The sequence below is a fragment of the Sapajus apella genome, unplaced genomic scaffold, assembly GCF_009761245.1.
Source record: "Sapajus apella isolate SASKATOON/1434 unplaced genomic scaffold, GSC_monkey_1.0 scaffold2, whole genome shotgun sequence".
In the NCBI taxonomy this organism is placed as follows: domain Eukaryota; kingdom Metazoa; phylum Chordata; class Mammalia; order Primates; family Cebidae; genus Sapajus; species Sapajus apella.
The window spans coordinates 67,636,110-67,648,327 of NW_022436942.1; the positions used below are offsets into that span (position 1 = coordinate 67,636,110).

At 48.6% G+C, this 12,218-nt stretch overlaps 1 protein-coding gene across 11 annotated transcripts in view; it reads left to right on the forward strand.

The window, feature by feature from the left end:
* UBE3B (ubiquitin protein ligase E3B) overlaps nucleotides 1–12,218 on the forward strand; it is a 60,340-nt gene that overhangs the window by 30,971 nt on the left and 17,151 nt on the right. For all 11 annotated transcript variants that reach the window (XM_032300944.1, XM_032300922.1, XM_032300909.1 and 8 more), the window contains 6 exons: nucleotides 84–202; nucleotides 844–958; nucleotides 1,702–1,801; nucleotides 6,542–6,661; nucleotides 10,867–11,043; nucleotides 11,161–11,271. In XM_032300944.1, the coding sequence (XP_032156835.1) occupies nucleotides 84–202; nucleotides 844–958; nucleotides 1,702–1,801; nucleotides 6,542–6,661; nucleotides 10,867–11,043; nucleotides 11,161–11,271 (742 nt within the window). The remainder of the gene's footprint in view (nucleotides 1–83; nucleotides 203–843; nucleotides 959–1,701; nucleotides 1,802–6,541; nucleotides 6,662–10,866; nucleotides 11,044–11,160; nucleotides 11,272–12,218) is intronic.

The following is a 12,218-nucleotide window of genomic DNA, read 5'->3' on the forward strand; positions in this document are numbered from 1 at the left end:
GTCCGTTAAGCAATACAGATCTCTTTTTTTTCTCTTCCCCTTTTTTCAGTATGGAATTCTGAGTAATTTTCTCTCTGATTTAGGATCCTTGATGACATTGAAGTTTATGAAGAACAGATTTCATTCAAATTGGAAGAGCTCGTCACCATCTCCTCTTTCCTGAATTCCTTTGTGTTTAAGATGATCTGGGATGGAATTGTAGGTAAGATAAAAGGTGTCTGCTGTGTTTTAGTCGATGCTACACCCAGGGAGGCCGAAGAGTCTGTAGCATCAACTGATTCTTAGTTCTCTTGTCTATCCAAGTTAATAGAAGGTGCACATTTCTTCCCATAATTGGAAGTTTTCTTTCTTCACTCTCTGTCTGTGACCTCTTAAGATAGTGGTATGGTTATAGAAGTCTTGCTTTCCCAGGCTTCCTTCAGGGTTTGCACGTATGTGTCGAGGATTGTTAATGATGATTAATTTTGCCCTGAATCCCCTGTTGATTCTTCCAGTTGATTTCCATGAAGGTAAAACACGTGCCAGTTCCCACTTGAGATGAGAGTCCACCTCCTGAAATGTCTCCAGTTGTTCAGGACAAAGCTCCTTAGACTAAAAATGCCCTTCGGATGGCACACTAGTGGGAGGCAGCATGAGTGATTTTGTCTGAGAGGCACTCAGGCCCTGCAGACACTTAGCATGTACCCAGGGTGCCTTTTAATTCCTTTGGTTCCACGTCTGATTCAGAGCAAGGGAGATCAAGGACTTGATGACGACTGCAGAAGACGAGAGCTATCCTCCCCCTGCTCTCTGGCTCTGACACCTCCTCTGTGAGCGTGACTTTCCCGTTTGTTTGCCCCACAGAGAACGCCAAGGGCGAGACCTTGGAGCTGTTCCAGTCCGTCCACGGGTGGCTGATGGTGCTGTACGAGCGGGACTGCCGGCGGCGCTTCGCCCCTGAGGACCACTGGCTGCGAAAGTGAGCTCCGGGGGTGAGGAGGGCTCCATGGAAGCCAGTCTGCCCTGGCACACTGCCCAGTGCTCAGCGCTCACGTTCTAGGGCAGAGAGGACTTTTTCCCCCTGCCGTATTTTGTCTGCCCATGTGTGTAAAGAGAGCTGCTTTTCCTATGAAGCACCTGTCAGGACACTTCTGTTAAGAGATGTTTACATCAAATATGACTAGAATTAATTAAGGGCAACAGAGCCAGCTTATATTTAACATATATTTCTCATCCAGACTGGAAAGAGGTCTTTCAGCTGAGCTGAGCAACAGACATGTGACTTAAAAGGCAGTTTTTATCAGCAGAATTACCAGGGTAAAAACTACTTTTCAGTGTTTTGGAAGGTAATGGGCCGGGGGAAATCCTCCCATCATGACCAAACATAGGCACATGTCCACGTTTTTATCAGTGAGCTCAAGTTTTATGCAACTGCCAAAGCTGTGGCACTAGACCAGGGACTGGCACCCTTTCTCTGTAAAGGGCCAGACGCTGTTAGGCTTTGTGGACCAGACAGTCTCTGTTGTAGCTACTCAGCTCTGCTCTTGTAGCACAAAAGCAGCCATAGGCTATACATGTATGAATGAGTATGGACGCGTTCCCATCCGACTCTTCAGAAACAGGCAGCAGGCTGCATGTGGCCGACATGGTGTCATTGCCCAGCCTCGCACTAGAGGGTGGTTTCCTTCTTTTAATTTCCCAAACCCATGTCTTTTTCTCAAGGGATCTCAAACCTAGCGTGCTCTTCCAAGAACTTGACAGGGACAGAAAACGGGCACAGCTGATCCTGCAGTACATCCCACATGTCATTCCTCACAAAAACGTGAGTTGCATTCAGAGCTGGGCCCCTGATGTGTCTTTCTGTTCCCCCACGTGGTTCCTGCCTTTCCATCCTTGCTACAGCAGTTGGAGTTGACTAAGTAGGATCATTCATTCGGTGCATGGGAACAGTGGTTGCTATTGCTCTGTGGCAGGGGTTACACTAAGTGCTGGGGTACAGAGCTGGAGAAGACAGTGTGAACTGGTGATTCTGGTGGAGTGGCAGCCCAGGTTCAGGGATCTGACCAGCTGGAGGGAGGGGAAGGGGACAGGAAAGGGTCCCACAGGCAAAAGTGGACGGCGTTTAAACGCCGAGTGAGATAGGATGAGGTGCTGTTGGAGAGCCAAACACGCAGTCTGGCACAGAGAATAGAAAGGATGTGGTCCAGAGAGGAAGCCGAGGAGGGTGGTGGGAGCTAGAGCGGGAGGGCCTTAGAAACCCGGGCTGGAAGCAGGGGCTTTATGCAAAGCCACCGGAGGGCTGGAAGCTTAGGAGGCACCTGGTCAGAGCCATCCTTCAGGAAGGTCATCCTGGCTGCAGCGTGGAGGGTTGGCTAGAGGCACAGGTGTTAAAGCAAGCTGCCCTGCACTAGAGTGGGCCCTGGGAGTCGAAAGATGACCGAGTCAACAGATTTTTAAGGAGGCCTCAGAGAATGGTCACATCCCGATCAGAAGGAAAGGAGGAATTCAGGTGATGCTGAGGTGTCTGGCTTGGGTGCTTGGGGGGTTGTTTCCTGTGGTAAAAGCACAGATAAGAGCAGGACTGGGACATGGTGGCGAGTTCAGCATGAAGCAAGTAGGATGTGAGGTGTCTGTGGCTCCTGGAAGCTACTGGACAGGGGGTCTGGCGTTCAGGAGGGAGGAGCCTGTGTGGGGAGAGTACCCAAATCTCCTGACTGCCCCCATGGACTGGGTGAGGCAGTCAAAGGGTCAGACAGAGTGAGAAGTCCAGGCCACTGAGACAGAGCCCTGCAGGACCCATCCCACAGAGGGCCAGCAGAAGGAGGGAAACCAGGAGAGCGCCGCACACTCAGGGGATGAGAGAGATTTGGGGAGGGTCAGGCTGTGGCAGGAGCATCCAGGAAATGAGGGTGGCAAGCATGGCTCACTTCCGTCCCTGGTGAGTTTCAGTCACTCTGGAAATGTACAGTGCTGTGACAACACTCTGCTCCTCTCAGAAGAGACTTCTAGGAGTCTAGGTTGTGTCCTTTATTTTTCTTGTGTTCTATTTTCTTTTTCTTTTTTTAAAGAAGTAGACATATTTTTAGAAAAGAGGGTAAATCACATTTTTGTAAATCTCACTTTTCAGAGATATTTCATCCTCACTGTTCCCTGATACGGTTCTGTCCTTGATTTAAATACTTATGGTTACTATTCTTTCCCCTCAAGCGGTGATATGCAAACGATATGGCTGTTTAAATTCTTACTGTACTTGGCAAACTCTCAGAAGTGAAGTGCCTTATGGCAATTACTTAATCAAATGTACCCTCCTCGAGGGGAGCCCCTGCTATGATGTCCCTGACCTTGCTTCTAATAGAACATACACAGCTTTGAAACGCAGGCCATTCTGTAGCTTTACTTTTCCAGAAGATGGAACATTCTTCCTCATCATGAACTGTGCTTCTCTGTAACTTCTACCCTTTGGTTCTTGAATAACCCCTAAAAGGGACTTCTCTTAGTTTCTGTGACCTGCTGGCAGCTCCTGTTTGCATCTGAGTCTGTGTTTTCCAGGTGTAGCATCCTTAGCCTCTCCACCTCATCTTTGTTTGATATAGGCTCCAGCCTTCCTCTCCAGGGCCTCATCGGGTTTTGTGGTGTCTGGTTGAAAATGCAGCCCCTCATCCTGGACCTATGTGTCTATGAAATCAACCTGACCTTAGCATTCCCATAGCACGTGGTCTAGACTCTCCACTGTGTGTATTGTGGTTCACGTGCGCTGTGGCCACCGGAGGTGCTGCACGATATTTTAGATTTTCGAGGGAAACACAGTGAGAGGCACCACATGAACTACTAGGTCAGGGTAGTTCGTGGTTTCAACATCAGATTGCACTACATTCTTTTTAATGATGTTTGCAAAGCTGGCTTTTAAGAACGAAATAAAAGTATTTTATATTTCAAAGTATGTGCATTTGCAAAATACAGCAACTAAGTTTTTAGGACATAAATATTTGGGACCCAACTACCTAGTAAACAGGATTGCCAGGGATTTCTTTTGCCCTGGGAGTGCATGGAAAAAGTTACTGTGATGATAGAGGTACTGTGAATAAGAAAGTTTGGGAAACACTGAGATAAATTGGAATGACTTTTAAGTCCAGGGTATATGCTAATCCTCACAATTTTTTTTTTCCTTTTGGGAATTTTGCTTATGATTGTCATCAATATGGTTTGTCCTTAGTTCATAAAATTTCCTGTCAGGAAAATGGGGCCCTCCTCATCTCCTGACCCTCCTGCTCTGTGATTGCAGGTCATGGGGAGTATCTAAGGCTTGGTGTGTTCAGAGCAGCCAGGCTGTCCTGTTGCTTCCCCCCATTTCAGGCTTCAAGCTCCTTTTAATGGTGTGTGTGCCACCTTCTGCCGTTGAAATATTCTTGCTGGAATGCACAGGAGGGTAACAAGCTCTCTCTGCTCTGTTACCATTATGCCATCTCCCCTGAATGATGAACCTCTTCCTTGTTCTCAATTTCACTATAATGCCTTTCTTGTTTTCCTTAACATTTGTTGGAGCCTCAGCCCTGCCTGGCTCACACACACAGCACTTCATTTTCCGCACCCTCTTACGTTGCTTTACCTGTTTGTGTGTGGCTCACCCCGTGGCTGGCCCTTAAGGCCTTTCTGCCTTTTGTTTCCACCCAGAAGTCCTAAGTGGTGTGTGGTAGGGCAGAAGCTGTGTAGTATGAGGGCTGTGTGTGAGCTTTGGATTTCATTCCGGCCTGCTGCCCGCCAGCTGTGTAGCCTTGGATGAGTAAGGTCTTCATCTGTAGAAGGGGGATAATGATCCATACCTAGCTATCCACTTAAGTCTCTGAGGTTGCCCAGCCCTTGCAGCCTGGATAAGCTTGCCTCAGACCTTCTTCTATGCCCCGTAGGAATCCAGAGCCCTTTCCAGGCTTTCTATGGTCACTTCTGTCTCTTTAGTCCGGTTTTGGTGCCTTCTGCGATCTCCGCCTCATACTGGATTGACCCAGATGTAACTCACGTTCCACCTGTGTATCACCAAACAGCACCCCTTCAGGTGGTCATGCCAAAGATTGAGAGTCATAGGAAGTAGTTGTGTCACATACTACATGGCTCCACGTGACTTAAACACCTGTTCTCAAAAGGCCTACAGTTCCCCTGCCATGGAGGGGAGAAGCAGGAGCACCCTTCATCCGTATCGCCATCCTCCCCCCCTGTGTCCCCAAGCTGTTCCCTCCCTTCCACATGGTCCAGGAACCTCTCAGCGCTTTTGGTTCTACTCAGCAGGTCAGTCCTCTTAGGTCTAGACCTGTCATCCAATCTCATTGAGATGCTTCACTGAACAGTAGTTCCTCCACCCAGTACCATTCCCTTTCTTCTTAAGGGATTGTTGGTCATTGCTTTTTTTGTTACAACCATGTTTGCCTAATAGAATTAACATAATTAAATGAAAATGTGCTAGTCCCCCCCATATAGTTATTTCCTGTTTTTGTTGCTATTATTAAGGTTGTTACTGTTCTTGTATTTAATAAAGCTCTTGACTTTGGGGGAGATTCCCATTTTTAAAAAAACAGCTGTGGTTGGATTTATGTATTCATTCCGCTGACTCGATTTAAATTTATTAGGGTGCTAATTTTCAAGCCCAGGATGAGGCAAAGAGTGGTGCTCTTCTGAAGGGGCTTAGCAGAATCTTAAGAATAAGGAAAGAGGGTTCTTTTCAAGCAGTAATTGAGAAATATTACTGGTGGGCTTGAAGGCAAAGAGGAGGCAGATTGAAAGATCAGGGAGCTTTATACTATAGAGTCGTTTACAAATTTTCTGACATTAGGAAAAGTTATCTTTGAATTGTTTTTGTTCTTAGAATTCATAATATTGATACCGTTTAAAGCAGGCACAGCTAGATAAAGAAGCCTCTCTAACTTGTTCTGCCACCAAGTTGTTATAGTGGATTATTGACCAAATGAGGAAGATTTTCTTTTTTTTTTTTTTTGTTTGTTTGTTTGAGACAGAGTCGGGCTCTGTCACACAGGCTAGAGTGCAGTGGTGCGATCTTGGCTCACTGCAACCTCTGCCTCCTGGGTTCAAGCAATTCTCCTGCCTCAGCCTCCCAAGTAGCTAGGATTACAGGAGCATGCCACCACACCCAGCTAATTTTTGTAATTTGTATTTAGTAGAGACAGGGTTTCACCATATTGGCCAGGCTGATCTTGAACTCCCGACCTCACCCACCTCAGCGATCCAAAGTGTTGGGATTACAGGCTTGAGCCACCACGCCCAGCCTTGAGGAGAATTTTCTTGTGGTCCCTTCCTAATTGGACTCTAGCTGCAGCCAGACCGGTCTTTTTGGAACGTTTCTTCCTTGACATGTACTCAGCTATATTTCTAATTCCCACAAATGTTCCAGGGAATGTTTCTGTTCTCACAAGACACTTCTGACCAATAGCACATGTTAAGGCATCCCATTCTGCTTGCATCTCATCTAACTTCAGTTTCAGTCATTTTTGCAGGGTGTATTATAGAATTGTCCGTTGCTGACACTGTTTTCTGGTCCCGCCTTTGTTCATTTTAGAGAGTTCTCCTTTTTCGAACCATGGTTACCAAGGAGAAGGAGAAACTGGGGCTAGTGGAAACCAGCTCTGCCTCCCCACACGTCACTCACATCACCATCCGCCGGTCCAGGATGTTGGAGGTGAGTGTGAAGCCTGTGGAATCTACCACAAGGCGGTGTGCTCTACAGCATGGAGGCTCTTTAGTGGACAGTCTGTGGCCTTTGAACTGCTCCTGTTACTCCTCATTCTGAAATCAAGGCTCTCGGAGCCAGAAAAGGGTCATGTGTCCCGTGGACTACTCTGAATAGCTGCTTGGTTAAACATGTTCTCCATGCTGGAGACCCAGCAGTGTCTTCCTTTACCCCATGAGTGTCCCTGGGGTAGAGCATCAACCTCTTCATGTCTCTTTGAAACGAGGACAGGAGCTGCCAGCCACAGCGGCTGCACTGACATAGGTCTATGTAAAATCCATTTGTCCCAGCAGGCCCTTTTCCCAGACTCAACTGTGAATGTAGTGTAAGTGGAGTGGAAGTGTTACATTTACTGAGTTATGTAGAGAAATGTATTTATCATAGAGCCAGGAGTTATTTGTAGACAGAAACTTACAAGATACTGCTGAAGTGGCCCACCTGAGCTAAACCTGTTTTCTGGGTCTCCCACTATACAGCAACTCTATGTAAATTAGATATAGCTACCCAGTTCTCATGTGTCAGAAAATTGGTATAATGCATTGATGGTCAGAGTCACAAGACCCTGACTCCAGTCTGCTGGAACATGGTTGTCATAAACTTCTCTACCTACGGTGTCTGTGCTGCCCATGCCACAGCCTCTGCAGGGCTTGTATAGTGCACCCACACACGCTCATCCCGCCAGCAGTGGAATCGGTAACTGAGCCACAGTCCGCATTCCCTAGAGAGGCTTGGCTTGATTTATTTGCTGTGTTTGCACTTGAGACCTTTTTCTCACACTCCAGCTGCAGTTCCTCATGAGCACGTCCTGCAGTGCAGGACAGTCATGGGATCCCCTGACAGCATGTGGCCAGATAGCCGCTCCCAGCGGCAGATGGCTTTGGGCAGCAGCTGTTCCTCCTCACGCGGCTTCACTTTCCCCCGCGGGGCATCGCAATGTGTTTGTGTCACTCCTTACTGGAAAGCTTGTTTGAGTGCCCCCGGCCACTGGTGATCCACCCGAGAGCTGCTGGAAAGGCCGCGTGTGCTGAACACTGGATGTTTCTGAGGTGCTTAAAGGTAGGAACAAGGAATTGAAGTGCCCACTGGGCCCTGCAGGCCACGTGAGCGAGTCAGGCTGGCTGAGGGGTCTCAGTGCAGGAGCGTTCTGTCTGCATGCTGGACATAGAAATAATCTCCACTTCTGCTGCGCCCTCCTGTCCTTGAAACAGCCCTCTTGGGGTGTGTACCTCTACTTGAGAAGAACAGCCCCCATGAGTGAGTTGATAAATGACAGCTGACACCCAGCCTCAGTGTTGGGGAGCATGTGGCTCCCCAGAAGAGGCCACCACCACTCAGCTCCTCCAGACCCTCCATGTGGCGAGGTGTGCTCCATAATGCTCTGAGTTTTCAAGAGAAAGCCAAATTCAGATCTTCCATATTGTGAACTAATTGAACTCTGTAGAGTGCTTAGAAAATCAGGTAACACCTGTCTTTCCACCAAATTCAAGTTGTGGGTCACCCATTTGCAATCTCTGCTTTTGACTCAGAAAAAGCCCAGTTGTGTGGTAGAAACTCCCTTTCCAGCACTTTCCTGAGCAGACCCAGATGCACCTCCCCTGTCTCTAGAAGTCCTCAGCCTCACCACCCATCATGCCCACCCAGATATGGCCAGCACCCACCCACAGGAAGAGTCTGGAGTGGTGTAGATTGCAGTGTCTCCTGAGAGTGGCAGAATCCCCTAACTCCCTCCACAAATGTCATTGCTTACCAGAATTCACTTGACAACCCAGTTACTCTGGGCCTACTTTTTAAAACACATCCCTCAGGAATGGCAAAAGAGATGTCTGTCTTAGGTTTTAGGCAAAGTCTCTTTTCCTCTTTACCTTCCATTGGAGGAGGGGAGAGGGTGGTTCATTGTTACCCCAGTTCTTGTAATCTGGTGGTTTGGTTATGAGAATATGAGCGCCCAGGGGCCTTTGCTGGGTTTGGACACAAGGGGGCGTCAGTAAGCTGATCTCAGGCTCATGCTCTCCTGGGCTTTAATTGTTTCGTTTTCATGGTTTGTATTGTGGGCCATGCTTCTGTATTAGACTTCCAGGTATTAAAGTCCTGCAGGAAGGCTCTCCTTCCCAGAGGGTGAGTTTGGGCTGGAACTGTAGCATTCATAACTGGAAGGATCCTCAACATACTCCTATCCAGCCCTTTCCCCTGTCCCTGTCAAAGGCAGAACTGAGGCTGGAGAAGTTCAAACAGTCAAGGTCACTTGGATGTCAGTGACAGAGCTGGTCCTGCAAGCTAGGCATCCCTTTCCTAGCTCAGTATTCCCTGTGTCTCTACGTTGAGATGCGGTGGAGAAGAGGAACGCTGACTCACATTCACCTCCCAAGAGGCATGGATATAATCCTCGCACATCCACGCCAGTTCCCAGAGGGCAGGATGTGTATCACGAGAGGCAGTCCCCCTCAACTTTTTAATGAAGAGGCTGATGTGGAGCTAATCAAGCAAGACTGAGATTTGAATCCTTTGGCTAGGCCATGTGCCGCGTGCTTTCACACTTCCTGTCCCATTTCATCCACATAACCATGGACGTATCTACTAATCATATGAAGGCTGGGGAGGCATAGTTTTAAAGCAGGATGGAGGAACTCCTGCAGGCAGACGGGAACTTGTTGGAATCCTCCATCCGTCCTCATCTCAGTGCCAAGATAATTATCTTAAATTTAGGCAGAATGGCTTACATGCTGTTATAGCTGCATGGTAACTTCCTGTTTCTCCCGTTTTTCATGTAACTTAATGATTCTCAACTTTATGTACATAAAAAAGTCCTCAGGTTTGGGTACACAAAACTATGCTCCTGTTCTCACAGGTGACCTAGGGATCTTGAGAGGTAATTTTTTCTTTGCTCACTAACTTTGGAGCCTAACCCCTGAATAAGATTCAGGGGTACCATAGGGTAATCCTTTAGGGATCACTGAGCATGGCGGGAAGGCAGCAAGGATTCCCCAGAACAGGTCTCCCCATACGGGCATACTGCTCATTTGCGTTGTGAGGAGGGGACCAGGCAGGAGCTGAGTGGATGCCACAGAGATGGTCTGTCTAACCTTGGCAAGACATGTGACAGTGTTACGGTTGTAGCTGAAAGGGAGAGATGTGGCATGGCCTTTACAGGACAGCAGGGTTGCTTGGTGACTCTCCGTCACAGCATCTGAAGACATCGGTTTCACCTGGTGATGGGGCCTCTCAAGTGGGGCCAGCAGACTCTTCCCTGGGCCCTGTGCTGTTCAGTGCTGTTCGTAGTCACTGTCACTGCTCTGGAGGTAAAACCTCAGCACTCCAAGTACTAGAAATGCATTAGACAATAGAACCAGAAGCCAGGAAGGCCTCAACAGATAAGAATCATGAGACAAACCAAACAGATGATTTAGTAGAACTCAGAAGTTGTGTGCTAGGGGCCATGTGTGTTGCGGTCTGGATAGAGAAGATGGGCTGAATGGCTGTGTCTTGAGAGAGCTGACCACCAGCCCCAGGTCCAGACCCAACACTACCCCCACATCTTGGCCTCTGCTCCCTGCCTTGGTCCCTGTCATCCACCTGCTTTGCTGCCAATAGAAAGATCTTTCTAAGAAGGTCAGCCCTGTTACTCTTTGCCTAAAACCTTCTGCGGCTCCCGTCACCCTCAGGATGGCTCACAGGTGCTTCATGATTGGGAAGGAAGCAGGAGATGAGGGTGATGGGTAATTCTTTTCATTGTATAGTGTTCTGTAGGTTTGATTTGTTTTTTGGTTTTTGCTTTGTTTTTTACCAAGAGCTAAAGATACTCTTAGCATGGAAAGAGAGAGAGAGAAAGAAATGCGTCTTGTCCCAGTTTCTTTCATCTTTTGTCTGACGGCCAGGAGCTTGTCATGACTCATTTTGTCTGATTTCCCCGTCTCCCCGGTCTGTCCCCTTGAGGTCAGTCTCTCCCTTTGCCAAGGAGTGATACAGCCACATCCCCAAATGAATCTTTTAATCAGCGCTCATCCAAAAACAGGTGAGAACGGCTCCTGTCATGCACCCACGTGTCATGATTTGCACTTTTGGTAATGATCGTGAAAGAGCTTCCCACAGAGGAGAGGGAACCCCGAATTGTGCAGAAGACTCTGGGGTACAAATGGGCTATCATCTGCTCTTGGCAGGACGGCTATGAGCAGCTTCGCCAGCTCTCTCAGCATGCAATGAAGGGAGTCATCCGGGTGAAGTTTGTCAATGACCTCGGGGTGGACGAAGCAGGGATTGATCAAGATGGCGTTTTCAAGGAGTTCTTGGAAGAGATCATCAAGAGAGTGTTTGACCCCGCGCTCAATCTGTTCAAGGTATTTAAAGGGGAGGGACAGCGGGGTTGACAGCAGCCAGATTTGAGAAGTGAAAAGCTTGGCTTGCTCCTTGCAAGGTACTTGACCTCTGCCCCTCCCTGCCTTTTTGCCTTGCAGACAACCAGTGGGGATGAGAGGCTGTACCCCTCACCCACGTCCTACATCCACGAGAATTACCTGCAGCTCTTTGAGTTTGTGGGGAAGATGCTGGGGAAGGCTGTATATGAGGTAGGCACATGAGAAACAGAAGTGTAAAATAAAATGTTAGCGGTACCATGGGCTTTTTCATATACATGTATGTGATCAGGCTTGGCCATGTAAACTGTCACTAGGGTGCAAGCGAGGACAGGGACAGGAGCCAAGGTTTATTGTACACCAGTGCTAGGTACTTTGCCCATGGCATCTCATCTCATCCACCCAGTCCTGTGATGGAGCTGCTGCTGTCCTGGCATTTTAAGGATGGGAGACCTGAGGCTTTGAGGAGTCACCTGTCCAGAGTCTTGTTGCTAATTAAGTAGTAGAGGCAGAATTTGAGCCCGTGCCGGCCCGAGTCCTAAGCTAGCCCTGTCTCCTAAAGCATGAGGAGTGGCTTGCAGAGCCAGATGGCCACACAGAGGCTGGGGCCCCATTGTAGGAGGGCAGCATTTTGTGGAGTGTGATAGCGTTAAAACCTGCTGTTTGAGTGAGTGCTTCCCAGCCATGGCAACCCGTCAAGACCAGCTGTTTCTAGTCAGCTGTGTGGCACTGTGCCTTCAAGTTCCTTTAGTTTTTAAGCCCGTTTCTCTCATAGCAAAGTGGAGGTAAGAAAAACCAGGTTCCTGGGTTGCCGTTGATGGTAAGTGAGGAGGGCCTCCTACGGTGCCCAGCAGCTGCTTACCCTAGGTGGATCGGAGCAGTCATCCTCACCTTACTAAGAGGAAGTGAGTCTGGGTTTCCACTCTGGCCTCATGGGGTCAGGGCGACGTGGAGGCCCACACAACTCCTGCTCCCCGTCCATTGAAAACGGAGGCAGGACCACCTTGAGGGGAAAGTCACCGCCTCTTCCTGGGGAGAGTTCTGCTTCCCATGGAGAAAGAAAGTGGCAGCACGAGCTCAGCCAGGCCGTATGGCCTTCTTAGTGGGCTCCAGAGCTGCAGGGACCTTCCCTGGGGCCCAGGCTCTGCTGAGCTCCTGGC